Source organism: Planococcus citri, chromosome 1, assembly GCF_950023065.1.
Source record: "Planococcus citri chromosome 1, ihPlaCitr1.1, whole genome shotgun sequence".
In the NCBI taxonomy this organism is placed as follows: Eukaryota; Metazoa; Arthropoda; class Insecta; order Hemiptera; family Pseudococcidae; genus Planococcus; species Planococcus citri.
Window position 1 is genome coordinate 39846420 of NC_088677.1, and position 19546 is coordinate 39865965.

Sequence of the window (19546 nt, forward strand, 5' to 3'; positions counted from 1 at the left end):
TTGAACGTTTTTTTGTTTTTATTTTTCGATTTTTTGCTCTCCTGAACGCTGGAATTTAAAAAAAATTGGTCACTTTTTTGGTCACTTTTTTCACTTACGAAAGTCACTAAAGTCACTTTTTTTTTAAAGAAAAATTTGGCTACGATGCCTGTGGTTGCTTGATGACTAATTTTGTTGAATTTTTTGAACAAATGAACGTCTCAGATGAAGGTAGGTATAGGTAGGCAGGTAGGTAGGTCTAGGTAGGTATTGTGCATAGAAAACAAGCAAAATTAAAATCAAGACTACCAAATTGAAAATTTAATTTATGAAATTCTTAGCATCTTGTTAATCACTTTGAAAACTTCCTACATTAGGTAGGTACCTATATTAAACAGCTCTCGTAACATTCTGTATTACTTTACTTAGGTTACTGAAATTTCATTATCATCGTGTGTAGTAAAAAGCAACTTTTTTTATTCGAATAATAAATTACTTTCGTGGTGCTTTGATTAGCTCACGTTGAACATTTGTATAGGAAGCTGAACTAGTTCGTAGCTTCGTATACCCACTTTTAGCCTGTAGGTTATACACTCCGAACGGTCCGTCCCTTCCTCTATTATTCCAGTTTTCATCGTATTGAAAATGTAATGTTAAAGGCGGCGTAATTATTCGCTGCCAAAGGCATTTTAGTAATTCATTTCTGTCTGTTCTATATGTAAAAACCTGCGAGGGCTTGGTGCATGAAGCGTGCCATATGCGAAGTTTTATTCGATTGTCTACCTATTGCCTACCTGTACCTATACCTACCGATGGTTCGTGTTTCTTTTATCATAGTGTTTCGTCGAAGTTTTCTCCGCGGGCTTATTACTCCTTCCTTTTTTTCCAACTTGGGGTTTTAATGATAGCGTTACATTTTCATTGGGATACTGTTATTACTTCCGTAGCTCACTTGATAGAAGAACTTTGAACTCGCGTGATTCAAATTATAATTATTGTTATTTCTGCTCTAAAATTTTACCTCATATCGGCACAAAAAAGCTTCATTTGATTTGATTTAATACATTTAAAGCTTTGGGCATATTAAGTTGTTATAATTCGAGCATCATCTTGAGCCAAACCATGAATTTATTATGAGGCGTTCTTTTCGTAAGCGTGCCAATGTAAACGAGATCCTTCGCGTTTGAAAATTTTTCATTAGTTTTTTGTCCACGTGAGTGGCAAGCCCATCATTAAGTAGGCTTAATTTGAATAATTTGTTGTTTAGTTTTGAAATTGTCTTATTGCTTGACTGACGTGTTGAGTAGGGAACTCTGCGCAACTTTCATTAAAGATACATACTGAGGACTTGGAATTTTGACCAATGCTTTTGAAAATTCGTAGACGCATTTGCTGTAGAAAGATTGATGATTAAAATCAAAAATACAAAATTGAAACGGAAAAAAAATTAAATAATTGTTTTTGAGCATAAATTTTCTCTTTTGGAAGAAGCTAAAAATCAAATATTCATTTCTGTTATTAAATAAAAAAAATAAAAAAATTGCAAGAGTAGAAAACATATTTTCTACGAAAACGCAAAAGAATGAAATTTCAAAAAATTAAGAAGGAATAAGGCCAAAAGAATCAGTTTATAAAATGTACGCGCGCCAGTATACCTATAGTTGAAAAAATTCTATTCGACGAATTTGAAAAATTACCTCCATGCTTTTTCGTAGCATTTTTGACCGATTCAATTGCTTTTATGTATAACGTCTGTGCCGTTCCAATTTTGGCGAATTTTTTTTTTTTGGTGTACCTATGTACTAGTATGTATATCTATGTTGACGAGAAGCAGTTGTACGAGTCAACGATGAATAACGATTTTCGTAATATTTTGGTGTCGTCGTTGCGTCTTTCTTCTTCGTCGTCGTTGATTTATTATAAAGTAATACCTTGAAACTTGAAGAATACACAAATGACTTTGTTCAATGGCGAATAATAATTTTTGTAGCGGTGTTCTACCTTACATACAGGTACTTAATATGCTTTATCCGTACGCGATGAAACATTTTCTTATAAATACACGTATCTATTTGATAAATACCTACTGCCGTAGTGCCACAGCTGTAATTGCAATGCATTATTATTATACATGGATACATAGGTATGTTTATTTGTTTCCTGATGGTCAACGAGCTAAGTACATAGTATATACATTGGATCGTAGAATACGCAGAATTTCACACTTAGGAAGAGAATGGCGTGAATCAGTGAAATTTTAAAAAAATTTCATGTGGCTTCTGGCTGTTGCATAATAAATGTAGGTATAGGTATAGGTACCCATCTGGAATGATGAATAATGATATTATTTCATTGATTTCGATTAATTCCCCTTGGATTAATAAGAAATTATTAGTTTACATTTCCAACCAAAAAGTATAGGTACCTACATACAATGAGTCAATTCAGTATTTTCGATTTTCAGTTTTTTGAAAACTGCGTTCCTTCAGTACTTGCCTTATGAAAATACTTGACTAGGTATAACTTCTGAAAGTTTCAACTTTCTGCTGTAAAATGATAAAATATTATTCAAAAAATGAAATTCGAGCTGTTGCCATCTAAAATTTATGATTTTTTGGGAGAATGAAATATTGTTTTGTTCATTCAGCCCAATTTATAATTTCAGTCAAGATGGCTTCTCGAGCTAAAAAGTACCTAGTGTTTATCTGGGTGGTTTTATTTTTAAAAGTAACAAGGTGCCTACAGGTTTGTGTAGAATTTAAAGTACTTTCTATCGCAAAGCGAAACAGTGGGTACTTTTTACGATTTTCTACTACCTGCATAATATTAGAATTTATTGTGCTTGCTTAAAAAAATGTGTATGAGAACACGTACTTGCAATCATTTTCGAACGAAATGCCTCCAATATCCTTGGCTAAAGAGATCGTCTGCCTATTTTTAAAAGATTCTGGTTTATTTACAGTTATACATATTATATTTTTTTATGATGTATGTGTATGGAAAGATTATTACTTACCTACTATGTTCATACGTAGAATAAAGTAGAAAATCGTTGTATGCGGAGTTGAATTGTGTACATTTATACGCCATGCCACATGTTTAGTATCGGAAGCCCCAGAAATGCATACGGAGACGTACTGATAAAGGAAAGATGATCGTCACAGGATAGGCTATGAGAGTCATCATAATTTAGGATGTGTGAGTGCCATGATACGAGCTCTAAGAAGATTATTTTGTCGTTCGGTTACTGTCACTAAAGAAGTCTTTATTGGTTTACTATACTCTGCACTATGTATGTATGTCGTGCCATCTTTACATTCATTTTGAAAAAAATTGATTTAAAATTTGTGGTTTGCTTTATTAAAAAGGCGTATTATGTTGGCTATGGCCATATAAGCCGATCAGCTTTTTGAAATTACTTTTCAAAGTAGAATGGACTGGAATAGCCTTCTCTTGATACGTTTCATTGTATACCTTTAGGCTTTATACGTACTTACCTATCCACTTTTCTTGAAATTTCACCATCGATGTCACTAATTAATGAGAATTTTTGCAAATTTAGATCATGTACCTAATCAATGTAGCTACCTGTGCCTATATAAGAGCTATCTGTGTTCCATGTTAAGTGTTGGATTGTGTATGCTAGTGCATATTGCATATAAAATGTAGGCGTTTGTACGACTAGTTTTGTTGTATCTAACATACGCATGACTGAGCTGCCATAATATTATCTGAACATAAATATAAACACTGTCGTGGAATGAGAGCATTGTTATTATGTAGGTAACTGCGTTTGCATATTTCGTTTGGGGCTAGAAATTGTATTAGCTTAGTTTTCAATTGTTACATCGCTGGCACGAATATACATATTCCATATTTTAATTTAAAATTGGCACTGGGAGTTAGATCGTATTTGTAATACGATCGAATTTATTTCTACAATGAAATATCCATCGCTTTCGCCAATTTATGATAATATCGCATCTAAATACAATTGATCAATTATTTTTTTCGTTTTTTTTCTTTTTACAGACGAATATAACATTTTGGTTTGCCACCGGTGGTGCTGGTTTCTGTCTCAGTAAATCATTAGCTTTGAAAATGGTGTCAGTTGCGAGGTGAGTAATTATCATTTTGTTTGTTTTAGAAGCAAAAACACCTAGCGAACAAATAGGCATTTACGAATAGGTATTTTGCGCTAATGAATATTTAAACGAACAGCAATTTGTATTCCGCGTATAGAGATACAATACTGTGGTATTTTTTTACCCGCACTAATTTCCAAAGTTATGTAAAAGTGCTAAATGAAAGTGCCTACGGTTTGTAAAAAATTAATTTTAGGTTGCCTTTTTTCTCCCTCTCACAGACTAATTCACGATAGTACACTCGTGTTGATTGCGTCAGTCTATTCTTTTAGCACGTCGCGAAATTATACTGCGAGTTTTATCCTTTTGTTTTTATTTATTCCGGTATTTTACCGTCAATTAGCGGTCCTCTATCGTTTGAAGAAAAACACACAACTGTTAAATTTTCCTTTTAAAGTCCGAGAGAATGTGCTCGTTAAAATTCCGCAGGGTCGTGTTCATGTTATCCTGTTTCCAATTAAAACAATATCAACTGTTTGCGCCAAACCTGATTTAGCTCGAAACCTTTTTCTTTATTGTTTCTTTTGATATTCCTTCTTTTTTTTTATTGTCGGATCGTTTTTTTTTTTTTTTTTTAATTAAACAACGGTGCCGACGTAAAATATGTTTGCTTTAATTAGATAGTAAATACGTCTGAACCATTAAAAAATCGTCTATTGTATAAGATGTCCTCCGAATTAATTCGCTGGCTCCCAATCATGCGGCCGTTTTATTTAGTAGCCTGAATCTGATCGTAAATCTACAATGAATCGGTGTCGAAAATCCTATTTATGTTGTCATTAAAAGGTCAATTGAACGTTGAGGTTTGGTTTTATTCGTCGCATGACCGGATCGTATATCAATGATGAAATTTTTCCCCTATTGGATCGGGGTTGGCAAGTATTTTAAAATTTTCTTGTGATACGTACACGTGAAAAAATCCTACGTTTCGAGATAACGAGCACATTGCTTGGAAATTAAGTGTTGGGTCTGTGGTTTTAGTGATGTCATTGCAATTATAATGAGAAGTATTTTTCTTCGTAATCTTCTAACACGAATAACATATCCAATTTAAATAAAATGATTTCGCTCGATCGCGAACCAGTCTGATCTTGCAAAGAATTTTTGCACCATTTGTGACTTTTTTTTCATTCCGAAAATATGCCTCTCGAGCGAGTATATTTTATACCTAATATATTTTACGTACGAAAATGTCTCTTTTTTCTTCACTTAATTTAATTAAATTCTTGTACCTAATTCGAGTTTTAAATACAAATGTAGGTAATAGGTATGTACTAAAGGTACCTAAATAAGTACAGACTTTCACGTTATAGTCGAATCGGTACCCAGATGTTTAATAGCTTTTAGTCTAAATAGTCTTCAATAGAACCGGTTTAAAATCAATTTAAATAATATTAACTGCCTCATTGAAATTGAAACAGGTTGAAATCTGTTCATCGTCTTTAATTATTCTAAACTGTTTTGAATTTTATTCGTTTCACATTTGAATCAGTTTAACTGAATTTTTTAAATTTTATTTTTTTCAATAAAATTTGATAAGTGATAAACTGGTTACCTATGTTAACCGGTTTGCATGTTTGTGATGGAAACTTCAATCGGGTAATTAGACATTTAAAAGATATTTATTTATCTTCGCATTTGTTTTTTTTTCCAACAGTGCTTACTTTTTTTGTTTTTGTAGTTATTTATTGATAGGAATTCTGTGGTTAGAAATTTTGGTCTTGATCTCTTATTGTAGGTGCTTGACACATCGTCATAATATGAGCGTTGTTCTAGATATGTATCAGGCTTATTCAGTGTTACCGATTTTTAATTTTATACCTACTGATGATCACTTTGATATAATCTCAAATTTTTAAAATGCATACATACGTATGTTCTAAAATTATGATAAATTGTGTTTAACTGTTTACCTTGTTGCCTTTTTCAAAAATGATTTGTTGTTCGGTTACCAAATACCTAATACTGATTTTTAAAAAATTCTATCCAACTGGAAATATTTATTTTTTATTAAATAGGTATTTATTATTTATTTTCAGTGGAGGAAGATTTATGACAATTGGAGAAAAAATTAGACTACCTGATGACGTTACCATGGGATACATAATTGGTAATGTTCAATTTCATTTTTATTTTTCAAAGTTGAAACGTACATAGTTTATTTTTTGATTCGCTGCGTAATTAATATCAATAAATGGGTTTTATTAATATTTTGATTATTTTTCAACAGAATATTTATTAGGTAAACCTTTAACTGTGATAGACGAATTTCATTCCCATTTGGAACCAATGAAATTTCTCCAACAAGATACATATCATAAACAAGTTAGTTTTTCAATTTTTCTTTTTAAACATAATTAAATTTTTTAATTATGATGTGATAATGAAGCATAGAATTTAAATATGTGATTGTGATGTGCGTACCACAATTTGTTAAAATGAATGTATTATTGTAATTTTTCCAGATTACGTTTAGCTATTCGAATTTAGGAAAAGAGGAAGAAAATACCATTAAAATTGATGGATTTGATGTTGATAAGGATCCTACCAGGTACCTACTTACTTACATTTTTTTATTACAGTTTTATTTCATTTTTTAAAATTTTTTTGCAAATTGTTTAAAAATTTTTTATTGTTGGGTTTTTATAATTTTGAAATTGCCTTAAGACTTGAGTATGTTTTTTTTAACATTTTGAAATTTGCTATGTTACTTCGTAAAATTTTTTACTTTTTTAAAAATCAAGAGAATTTGAAGCTTGATTTTTTTTAAATTTTCCCAGTCAAGACCTATTACAACAGATGGTTAATAACTTGATTTACAATCATCTTTTGTAATAATGGATCTAAGAAAAACCTTCCTTTCGTGTTTTTTTTAAATTTTAAAAAATCCGAAAAAATTAATTTGATTTGCAGATTGGTGAATCACTTTGTATATTTTCACCTTATTAGTAATTACATACATACTTATAAATGTAAGCTTTTCAGTTTTTATATTTTGCACTTCAACACTAATCATTCGTTTTTGTTTACATTTTCAGATTTTTATCTCTACACTGTTATCTTTTCCCACATTTTTCCATGTGTTCCAGATCGAAATAGAAGTCGCGGAAATAGTATTTATAACCTATCTATGTATGTATAGTTTTGTTTACCGGAAACTTTCGTTTTTTAGAAGCTAATGTAAAATGTCTTTGACAGATTATTTATCACTTGTTGCTCAATTTTCATTATTGTTTTATTTTATATTAAGTTAGTATATCAAGTGCAAGTGATTTTTGCTATTTTGTGAATTATGATTTGTTTTTTTTTGATATTCTGATGCCATTTGTTTTAAAATTTATTTCTACTCATATAATATTTAATCTCGCGTTTTTGTTTTATTTTACACCAAAATACGATCTAAGAATCGAAATGATGTGCATTTTTTTTTAAACAAAAAAAACAACTGATTTGTTTTCATAGTTTTTAATTTTTATAGAATAAAATGTTATCGTTCCAAGTATACGATATGCGACTGTATCGAATTAACTATATCACTTAGTCGTTTATATTTTTTGTACCATTGTTGAAAATATTTTTTAGACTGTGATATTTATATTTTAAGTTAATGTGTAAGTTTTTTGTGTTTTTTTGTTTTTTATTCAATTTTTATGTTGTTAAAAATAACACCGTATGCAGTATACTACGTACTATGTAACGGGGTTCTTTTCGTTATTTCTTGATTTTTTTTTTCATTTATGAATACGAGATACTTTGAATTATCCATTGATAATAAAATAATAAAATCAAAATTAATGTTACGATTCTTTATTGAATAAGAATTATTGTTGTTTTCGGAATGATAGCAACATTTTTTTTGATTATTTGAAAAAAAAAATAATTTATAGAAGAAAAGATGTTTTGAAAAAATTATTTTTGGAAATTGAAAGAAAAAAGTTCTTGTTTACGTATTTTTACTTGATACATAGTATTTCATCAAATTATAAAAATCCTATTTTTCGTGTCGTCAAATGGCTAAGAAAAATTGTCATTGTATTCACCGTATTATAAACATAACTTATTATTCCGGTTTTTCATTTTTTATTTTGAAAAATTCAATTTTAAAAAGATTATATTTTTGAAAACTATTTCTCATCTCTTGGAGTGCCATTACTTGGTGTCCCACTTATCTTCTGAACAGATATTACTGTTATATTTAAGTTACAGTCATTAAAATCTTACCTATGTATACCTTGAACTATGAATAAATTTTCAGAAAACAATATAAAATCATTTTATGCTATCAAATTTTCAAATTTGTGTTATATGTACTTATACAGGTTTTTTTCAAATTCCAGTGCAAATTGAGATATTGAGATATTGAGTATTGAGAGCCGAATTCAATTTCAAATTCATTGATCGAAGTGTCATTATCTACATTTTTATTTCCAAAAAGACAAAATGTCAACGATATAACCTCATTTGAGAGAAAATGAATAGTTTTCATTTGAACAGCCTCCAGGACTGTTCTCTAAAATATTTTCTATAAACGGTTATGGTTGGCTTTATTTGATTAATTGTTAGGAAGTAATTTCTTGTTCAAAGCAACGTTTGCAATAGGTGACTGCCGCGGTTTTTAAATTTTCAACTTGTTTTGTTTTTTATTTCAACAACAACATTGCTTTCTTGGCTACCTCATATGTATGTTAAGATTTTAGGGAATGTGGTCTGATTTTAAACACTTCATTAGAATTATGCCGACGCTAGTAAAATGTTTTAAAAAGTGTTTAAAGTCAATCAGGTACCTCACATTGTGTATTTTTTATTTTTAAAGTCATCATCAGGGATGTGACAATAACCGTCGAAAGAAAATATGCTCAAGTACTTATAAGATATTTTCAAGCAATTTCAAAATGTTGTCCATTAAAGTAGTTTCCTTCATTTTATTGGTTGCAAGTAATAGTCAGTGTAGGTACGTATGTAACATATTTACACTTTCGATCTCATAGAAACAGTACCTAAATCATTTCAGGATATTCCACAAAAATGTTCTCTATGAAAGTCATAGGTAAGTTTTATTTTAAGTAATTGCGAGGAAGTAATTTTTCTACTTGTTTAAGGCGATGATGTGCTTACATGAAAATGCTAATCGAAACACAATTTTAAAATTTTATTTCAAAATGATGTCCATTATAGCCGTTTGCTTAATTTTTTCAACTGCAAACAGCAAGTTAAACATTTATACCTGTTCAAAGTAGCCTATGGTAACGTTTGAAATAGGTCACTATTGTGATTTCAAAATTTGTGACTTTATTTTATTTACTTATTATTATTATTTTTTTTTGTAAAAAAAAAGAGATTAATTATGCATTTACTCTTTGCATTTTATTGGCAGCTTGATAACCTATTTAAAAAAATGGTTGAAGTTACCTTTTCCGGTCACATTCAATATGATGTAATAAATATTCCAGAGGCAAAAATTAGAAAAAAAAAATAGAATATTTGACAGTATCTTGAAAGCAATCTAATACTTAATTGGATTTGAATTGGACTTGAAACAGATAAACAAAAAAAAAAAAACAAAAAAAAAAAAAAAAGACTCATTATTTAAATTATTTTATGATCATCCTTTGGAATACCCCGTCGCTCATTTCAAAGAGAAAAAAATTCATTCACGAAAAATAGTATTCTAATTGTAAGCGCCAATTTTTTGTTGGCCCCACAGAGAAAACTCATAGAGCATTGGGAAATACTCAACCAGGTCTTTTCAAGAACTAAAAAAATTCATCTTCCGATTTCTTGGCAAATTTGGCCTGTTCCTCACGAAAAAAATTAACAAACTTCGATAAAATTGAGATATTTGACCATCAAAATCAATCAATCGGTAATGGTTTTGAATCATTCTGTGACTTACGTACCAAGATAATTTTCAAACACACGGAAAATTTTAAAACGGTATTAAGTTAATGCTTAATGTCGGTAAGAAAAATTCGAAAAATTGTAATTTCAATAACTTTAGATGTTGATAATTTTTTTCAGATTGCACTCTTGGATGAAATTGCCCACGTTCGACATTTTTCTCAATTACTTTTTAAGATACGATATTTTTTTTTTTTTCAAAATCCTTTTGCAGCCCTCTTATTTTGCATGGTACGTGAACAACACCCATCTAATTAAATTTTACTCATTCGTTTGCCTCCATAGTTTTTGAGATACGTAGACAACGTGTTCATTAGGAACTTCTTCCTGTACCTTGATACACCTAACTCATCGATATACCTAATTCAGATAATTGAAGAAAAACACTGCAGTAAATAAATTAAAATACCAACGTTCACGGATTTATCCATGCAAAAAACAAGGCTCTTAAGTTTCAGAAAATTTTCTCAATAAATTAGTTAGTGGATGGTTAATTCGTTGATTAACTGTCATCGAATTTTATCTTTAAAAAAAACGTATAGCTATCACATTGAGAGTATCTCGATAAATTATTAAATTTTAGTTTCACGCCTAAAATTACTGGGTTTGATTGTGCAACGTGCAATAAAATTCTACCAATTTGAGACCGAATCCATTAAAAAATTCTGGAGGTAGACGTAAAGTGCAAAATCCAACTTGAAATATAGGATTTTTCAGGTATAAAGATAGGTATGGTACAAGTACTCTGAAATAAAATAATATGAAATAATTTCCTCAAAAAAAAAAGTACTCACTAGACGTCCATTAATGGGTTGAAACAATGCGCAACTGAAAAGAACATTATTGTCAACTTCGCTGTCGTCTTCGCAAAACACTTGTGTTAGATAAAATGAAATGAAACACGCCTAAGTAGGTGCCTACGTAAGTACATTAAAATTGTATTTAAAAAATATGGTACTAGAATTCGTCATCGCTGAATCACTAAAAAAATATCAATTTTTACTGTCGTACAGTTGAAAGATATATTGCGAGCTATTCGCTGAAATATGCTTAAAAATTCAAAGAACCATTTTATGATGTGATTTAAAATCGGGAAAAAATTGAAATCTTGTTGAAGGCTCCAGAATGGTCTAAAATGGGTAGTTTAGTTTTCGATGTTAGAGGAAAAGGAGATGGTTGGTGCGAAGTAATTGTTAGGTACACTAGTTCACATTTTGGTTGAAAATATGTTTTTTTTATTATTTCAGATTTGAAATTCCCCCCAAAAAATGAAAAATTTCAACGATATACCTAGGGGTGTTGATTTTTGGCATCATTCATTTAGCTAAGTAATTGTTCAAAAAAAAAAAAATAGATAAAAAATGCAAGAAATTGCATAGGTATAGGTAGTTTAGGGAAAAAACCGCAATTTATTTCACATTTATGCATTGTAGGTTGCCTACCATGAATCGGCAGGAGGAAACTGCTGCTGAATTGTGACGGTTTAAGTCATCTTGTTCGAATGTCGAAAAAAAACCTTTTCAATCATTTTGCGACTTTCAGAAGACACGAAAAATCACCCGTCATTTATGCTAGAGATGGTGATAAAAAAATTCATATCAATTACCTGCAGATAATTACGTGTTCGAAAAAACAACTGCAGAAGTTATCGTTCCAAAATGCATTCATATAAGTACATACATTTATGTACCTATAGCACCTATCTGTCTAAGATCCTGAATGTTTTTCACATTTTACAAATTATTATTCATTTTTTGAAAATGGATTCATAGTAGGTCGAGGTATCTATAGTACGTGACAGATATAAATGATAGGTAACAGTTCGAGAATATCATTTTAAACAGAAAATATAATTTTATGACTGTGGCATTTTGCTTTTATAGTTCGAAATAATATTTTACGAATAAATTCATAATGCGAGAGCAAAGTATATGTACCAAAGGGGGTGATTTAAATAATTAATATAACCATATAGTATAACTAAAGATTATTCGGCGTACTACGAACAGAATTATTAAGTGGAATGGAAGTTTGTTTCCTTTGTAGTTGAAGAAAATCTGTGAGATGAATGGAAAATTGTTTTTTGAAAAGATTTTTGCAAAGGAAGAGTGTTCCTAAGTACCTTCGGTTGAAAAGAATAGAAAATATCACTGAAAAAGCAATCGTGTTCAACTTTAAAAGCACTAAAAGTAAAATCGCATTCGTTTCTGCTCTTAAGAACAGATAAATTCTTTATTTTTTCCACCGACGACATTACCATTAGCTTTTCTATAAACAATTTAGGTATCCAAGTTTAATTATATCGAAAATATTAGCACGCGGTAAGCATTTGATCAAATTGCTCGCAAATAGTTTGAAATCATTTCTTTCTGTAGGTGCCCAGTTTGTACCAATACCTACTTTCCCAGAAACTGCTTAAGAACCTATACGTATTTAAATCTGAAAAAACTCGATTCCGTGCAACGCATCGTAAATTAGGTATGGGCAAAAATTAATTTACGAGTATTAGAAAAAAAGGCCTATTTCATCAGAATATGACTTGAATGAATTGAACCAGAATTCTATCTCTCTATTCGGAGTCTGATACGTGTAGCATTTTTGTGAAATGTTAGATGGTGTATCGTAAAAGAAACGTATCACGCACCTGGTACGCCTGCATTTATGATGGTCCACGGTAAGGAGTAATGAAGTAGGTACCTACGAACCCTTTCGTATTTTTAATCGAAACAATACCCAACGTATAAGTGTTGAAATGGAAAGCATGAGAAACAAATGAAGTTCACGGTAATAATGGTGTGAGCTCGGTAGATTCAATTTATAAGAGAAAAAGATGAAAAGAACGTTTAAAACTTTTCATTTTTCAAGCATACTGCGCTGAAGGTATTGATCTTTCCGAACAAGTGTTGCCAACGAAATTCCGCGCCGAGGGAAATTTTACAAACCAGCGTTGCCTAAACTAAGGGCGAAGGGCCACGCTAATCCTGAAGTCGTGGTATTGGAATTAAATAAATGTGCAGAGAAAATTCGGACGCTTGTGTTCCATAACGGACCAAGTTGTGATTCAGTGTGGTATTTCGTGCTCGAAAATTCGTATTTTTTTCTCGAAATATTCATGTCTTAGTGGCGAACGTGTTCGAATATGATTCAGTGTTGTTGAATTTGTTTCGCCGCTTGATTCCTGGAGCAGAAATTTTTCATGAAATGGGTAAGTAAGGTGGCAATTTATCCAATGAGTATGGCGATATTTTTACGATTATTGTCGAATAAAAGTCACGCTGGATGGTATTTCTTTGAGGGCAGAGGTGGGTATCTTGGGAGTAAATTGAAATTAATTTGGATTTTTTTCCATACGAGATTCCATTCAATGATCTCCCTTCTGCGGAAGCAAGTTGGAATAAAATTAGATGGAAAATTTCAGATGGACAGTTATTGTTACGATAAACTCTATATGAAACGATTGCTCTAGTTTCAAACACGTCAAATTACTTATTCCTATTTTCACTGATATCTCTATTTGTAGTATTGATAGAAATCAATTTAATTTAATTGAGATAGGTGCATTATAAAACCATTACGTGTAAACTGTGATTATCCTTAAACAATTCACGGTTAATTACCCAGCGGTTAAGATTAATTAGCAGGTGTTCTCCTCTTTCACAATAGAAAGGGTAGGTACTCAATCATACACGCACCATTTATCCTGCTTTGGAAAAAACAGTTTTGTGGTTATCTGTGATTTCCTTTAAAAACCACCTCAAAATAAGTACCTAATAAGTATCTAGGAATAAAAAGTTGAGATATTTGCAGTTGAATACATTTCATCTTCAATCTACTGAAATAAATGCTTGTTTGATGCTTTAATTAACATTTTTTCAGAGAGTTTATTTCGTATTTTAAATTATATAGGTACTTAGGTACCTTAAAAAAGTACGCTAAATCTATTAAAAAGGTGGAAAGACTGCCTATTCTTCTTAAGACACTACCTCATTTTTTTCTCTCTTTGTGAAAATGGATTCACTTTAACTGCCGCATTATAATTCAATTTTGCTCGCGATAAATTTCATCTTGATAATAGTCTTACACACAAGACACAAATCTCCGGTAATTTTGAATACCCGTGATTTATGTGGTTTCTGGCTCACTGATTAAAAAAAAAAAAAAAACACCGTCTCCAAATCTATCTCGAATTTACAAATATACTTAAAGAACAGTCTGCAAGATTTATGAAATCTTCCGGTTTGAAAAAATTCAAGAGTTTTGATACGAGTCATTTCGGTCACAGATTTACCGGAAGTTCGAAAAATAGAACAAAAATACATATGTCGGTATTGTTGAAAAATAGAGGGAAAAAATTATAATCTTTATATGAGCAAGAATTTCAGGAAATTGCTAGATAAAGTAGCTCAGCGAAGTTAACTTACGCGGTCTTTGAAGAATTTCTATACTTACATGACCCTATAATATATTCTACACATCATTTACCTAATATGGGTCAGTTTTATTCCTTTGTCGAATCTTATATGTAGATACATATGTTGGTATGTGGGTAAAAAATGAAAAAATTTTCTGTTCATTTTGGTTGATAACATAGCAATACACGAATACCTACGATGAACTACAAGTAAACATCTGACGAATTTAAGAAACTTTGGGTATAGTACATGGTACATTTTGTTCCATTGTACGATACGTATACGTATACTTATGTAGGTAGGTACCTACTTCTTTGTTTTTCCTATCTCTGACAAGCAGTCCCTCAAAAATTTATAATCTACTTTGAAGTATATATGTTTTTAGAAAGTTTTGTGGTGTCTTTTTTCACTCTATAAAAACTTCCGCAAAATGTTTCCTACATATACTTACAATGAATTGAATAGAAAATATTAAAAGAGTTGAGTTACAAGTGACACGATGATACATGAAGCTTGCTGACATCCGTACATCTACATACATATACCCACCTATCTGTCTATCTCTATGCAAAATAGGTAGGTACCTTACATTCGCATGTAAGTATACAAAAGTTACATTACATATGTTCAAAGAATCAATGTTTTTTCAGCATCGACCTGTATAGCTTTGTTATGATACTTTTTACTCTTTAAAAATATGTTCTTTGGTTGATCGTATCTTCGATTGACCTTTCACCACTGCTCTTTCTCCCTTTTTAATTAAGTATTGATGTAAGTATTGACTTTTCCGGGTGAATTTTGTTTTTAAAATACATATAGGTACCTATGTACCTAAGTATACGGTGTGTGATGCGTGGCTTTTGAATCGTGAAATTTAGGTAGATATAATTACAGGGTGCCTATTTAATTCGGGATACAGGGTGCCCAGAAATATCGAGTACCCCAAAGAAAGTTTTTCATTAAAAATATAGGTTGGCAACGTGAAATAGATGCATATGATTGGTCGAATGTTATCTCTCCAGTCCAACAACCAATCATGTGCTATCATTATTATCATTCACTGTGACCAACCGAAGTATTTTAGTAGAAAACTTTTTTAGGGGTACTCGATATTTCTGGGCACCCTGTACATGTTAGATAGGTAATGATTTCATCCACTTGAGAAGACATTAGTTTTAGGCACCCTGCAGGTGTAACTTTAAGTATATCAAGATGTTACAGCTGAGCTGAATGCGTTACTCATCACTCAAGTTGAAAGAGAAATCATCATTGAGAAAACCGCAGGAAAAATCATACTAAAATTGGGCATCTATTAAGCATCATTGATGAATTCTCCAACGCAAAATTGAAGAGGCAGTCATCTACGTATTACATAAGTCTATAAAGAAAGTATTTTTTTGAGGGGGGGGGGGTTGAGTATGGGTGAAATTCATAAAATGAGATAAACGTAGTTCTATAAAATGATATGCGACAAACAATTTTATGAAATTTCTTTCCGCAGGAGAAGATAGCTGAAATCTGAAAATCGGTGGTTCTGGAGTCATATTCAATATTCATACTTATACATTGCCGCGAGATTTCTACTGTTTTTCTCTTAAACTAACTGAAAATGAATATTCAAGCCAAGAATTTTTCAGACTTTTTCGGCTACCAAAGTGACCTTAAATTTGACCTTGAACTTTCCATAGAAGTGCTCATAGTTATGTATGCAACTCAGGTCATAAATCATGATACGGTTGCTTTCGTAAAGTGTTCACAATGAAGTTTTTTCAAAACTCATTTTGTTGAGAATAATTTTCAACTTTCTCAAAATGAATAGCAAGCAGAAAAGAGAGGGCGGAATTTCATAGAGATATCCCCAATTTAAAAACGTAGCTTTTTGGAGAAATTTTGTTCAAAAAAAAAAAGTGTAAACAAATTTAACGTGGGTACCTATTTAGGTTTTCTTTATTTTGAAAAATTCTTCTGCACCGCACCATCCGTGAACCGGTAGTATTTTTTATGTAAGTATCAACTAAAGAGTTAAAACGCATTCAAGTTCAACTGTCAAATTATGAATTTTTTTCGGATTTATTCAAAAGATAAATTTTCAAATCCGTATCTAAGTAAGTACTTGTAAATTCAAAAAAATCACAATTTTCTGTTCAATTTTTTTTCTCCAAAAATCTACTTAGGTATTCTTTATAATTGGGGATTCATTCTTCAGCAATGTTCTGTAAGATGCTAGCAGCCATTTGGAAATTTGGATACTTAGACAATGTACCTAGACGTTAAAATGAGTAAAAATCCAAAAACAAATTACATACAAATATGTGTTAGAAAAATATCAAGGTAGCTTTTTAACATACGAATATATGTAATGTATGTAGGTACTTACTACATCATTATTTTCTTTTTCTATATCTCGGCATCGCTATTTCCGTTTTGATCTCATGTGCTACAACTACAATAAATGTAGATAGACAGATATGGTAAGGACGAGTGGGTCTGGGTTGTAGTACCTACCTAGTATGTATTTTCGAATTCCAGACAATCTTCATTAATACGCGCAAGCTGTACTTTTTTGAAAACAATTTTTTGAATACATTTGAAACGATGAATGATCCGTTCCAATTAAATAGATATAATTAAACGTTAAAATATGCAATTTTATTTGAACTATGTACCGAGCGAAAGACGTCTGTCTGTACGGAACGCTTTATGGAAAAATCATGAATCGGGCCGCAATTCATGTTTAATTTATTCTTGACTTTTCTGCAGATGAAAGCGGCTGAAAGTATACTTAATTTAAAAAGTAGTAACGTAATTGCTTATTTATTCAATTGATGCCGGCGTTTCACAATGAACGATGTAACTTGGTTGGTGTACGTATACCGGGTGGAGCATAAGTCACCGCGGCTGTTTTCAAGCTTTGAACTTTCATTAAGTAATTTATTATATCTAGAGCGTATAACGCAGGTGGGGTAAAAGACAGCACTGGTTTAGATACTGCTCTTGCTCTTTTGTGGGCTCATTCTATGCATGCACACAACATACGTCGATGTTCTATTTTTCAAAATTTTGTAGAATTTGACCTACTAACAATTCGAATGGAAAATTTTCTCCTTTGAATATGGAATTTTTTTTCTAAAATCCAGGCACTATACTTACTTCCGCTCTATCCTGTAAATTTTCTATAGAATAATATTTTTCTCATCTTTCATGCATCTAACTTGCAGCATTAGGTAATTTGTATTCCATTCTATTTTTTTTTCACTTACGAATAGTATAGGTAAGGTATGCATACTTGACGTTTATTTGTTAGCAATACTCGTCGGTATTTACCATGTAAAAACTGCTCATTTCATTATGCATCCATTATCATTCGTGCAACAATGAAAAAAGCAGCTGTTTTACTTTTAACGATACCGGTATTTTGAAGAAAAAAAGTAGGTAACTGTAATTTGCGCTTGTGTTTTGTGCGGAGTCGAGTTTTTACCTCATTTAAGTATACGCCAAGTTACTACAGCTTTTGAATAAAACGTAGGCACTCGTTATAAAAGTATTCCACTTGACGATTAAATGGAGGCGTATATAAGATTCCGAGTTAAGCTTTTTCAAAATATGAGGGCGAAATAAGTTGCAAGCTTCGATTTTACCCCTACTTCGCGTTAGTAGGTATTCGTTGAAAATTCACTTTTGTAGCGAAATATTTAACTAGATTATCGAATACGTATATCTCATCTCTACCTACTTATCATAGCAAGTAGGCAAATCGAGGTATTCCGATGTGTTACCGGTGTCACATACTCGACGTATTCCTACCATGGGCAAAACGTTTCATTATACGAATTTTACGTTACATATTATGGTATCGTTTATGTGACGTAAGTGGGACACGTACATGTACAAAAAGCAAAAATTAGTAGGTACCTCCTACTACATAATACATATACATGCGATGTCTATTGAGAAGGGCCGTTATGCATTATCTCAAACATACGAGTACGAAAGGTTGCCTATTTTGTACAGCTCGTAACGCAAATATGTGATGGTCCAAATGCTACGTATAGTTCTCGTGTTGGTTATATGTAATTAGTTATAAGCGTATAGGTACCTACAGCTTTAGTCCAACGAGCGGCAAGTTTAGAAGATTTTTTTTTTCACCGTGTCGCGTATTTTATACCTACCTGAATCGAGGGAAAATGCAAATTTTCAAACGATATATCATTTACGTAGGTACTAGGTACACCTGATTTGACCAATACGATAGCAAATGTGTGTTTTTTGCCTAACCTGCCCAAGTGCCCACCGCCTACGACAGAGAATACCGAATTGATTGAAAATTTAATCAAGTACAATAGCAGGTAAAAGTTTTACGAGTATTCTATGGGCAGCTTTTTTTGCAATGAGAATAGAGTCGAAAAGTTATACAAGTTTTCTATTTCGACTTGTTACACAGAATGGGCTACACTTTAAATGCACGATGTTTCCTAATTTTTTATTACAACGAGTAAAATTACACATTTGACATTACCAGGGTTTTGTTATTGACATTGCGCCGAACAGAATTAAATATGTATCCGGTATAAAGTTCAATGCTTTCCGTCACATTAAACGTCAATACAATCAGTCTTTATACAAATTGAGCGAGTACTTAATGCGGTTCACTCGTTGCTTGTTTTCTTTATTTTTTTAATACCGAATATGTACACTTACAAGATTGATAAGGTATATGAGACAGGAGACAGCTTGTAGGGTTCATTGATTTGCAACACACGTAAGGAGAATATGCTGAAATTCACACTTGAAAATTTTTTGCAGCACTCAGATAGAAAAGTGCGTAAAAGAATCCCATCTTAAAGTTTTGAACTCCTCGTTCATCTAAATTTTTAAATTAGGTAAAATGTTTCAAATAGTACGAAAAAGAGCGATAAGCGAGTGCATATTTCTTTATAGAAATTATAGTTTCATGGCAGCACTTTCAAATATCTAACAAACGATGCGTAGCGTCGGGAACCTCCAGTTATAATGTGGAACAGGTTTAAAGACAGCCTGACGGTGTTAATAAAATTGCATACTCAGTTTGCCGTAAATACAGCTCATTATTTGCGGCAAACTGTTGTGAGTAAG

The 19546-nt window shown here is 31.5% G+C and overlaps 2 protein-coding genes and 1 long non-coding RNA gene across 6 annotated transcripts in view; 2 read left to right on the forward strand and 1 right to left on the reverse strand.

The window, feature by feature from the left end:
• fng (Fringe glycosyltransferase) overlaps positions 1-8419 on the forward strand; it is a 38476-nt gene extending 30057 nt beyond the window's left edge. Inside the window, exons 7-11 of the mRNA XM_065344748.1 lie at positions 4012-4097; positions 6164-6234; positions 6355-6449; positions 6590-6675; positions 7163-8419. Coding sequence (XP_065200820.1) covers positions 4012-4097; positions 6164-6234; positions 6355-6449; positions 6590-6675; positions 7163-7223 — 399 coding nt within the window. The 3' untranslated portion in view covers positions 7224-8419. The remainder of the gene's footprint in view (positions 1-4011; positions 4098-6163; positions 6235-6354; positions 6450-6589; positions 6676-7162) is intronic.
• On the reverse strand, positions 1939-10917 carry LOC135831903 (uncharacterized). 4 transcript variants are annotated; one of them, XR_010556246.1, is made up of 4 exons: positions 10817-10917; positions 2996-3198; positions 2854-2910; positions 1939-2525 (listed from the first exon to the last, which is right to left on the reverse strand). It is a non-coding gene; the product is annotated as an uncharacterized LOC135831903 (long non-coding RNA). The 4 variants fall into 4 exon arrangements; XR_010556244.1 differs by lacking the exon at positions 10817-10917 and having other exon boundaries at positions 1939-2302; positions 2409-2525; positions 2996-4012; XR_010556245.1 differs by lacking the exon at positions 10817-10917 and having other exon boundaries at positions 1939-2302; positions 2405-2525; positions 2996-4012.
• Positions 10918-12998: 2081 nt separating this feature from the next.
• LOC135831904 (uncharacterized) overlaps positions 12999-19546 on the forward strand; it is a 29292-nt gene continuing 22744 nt past the window's right edge. Inside the window, exon 1 of the mRNA XM_065344749.1 lies at positions 12999-13227. Within this exon, the coding sequence (XP_065200821.1) occupies positions 13224-13227 (4 nt within the window). The 5' untranslated portion in view covers positions 12999-13223. The remainder of the gene's footprint in view (positions 13228-19546) is intronic.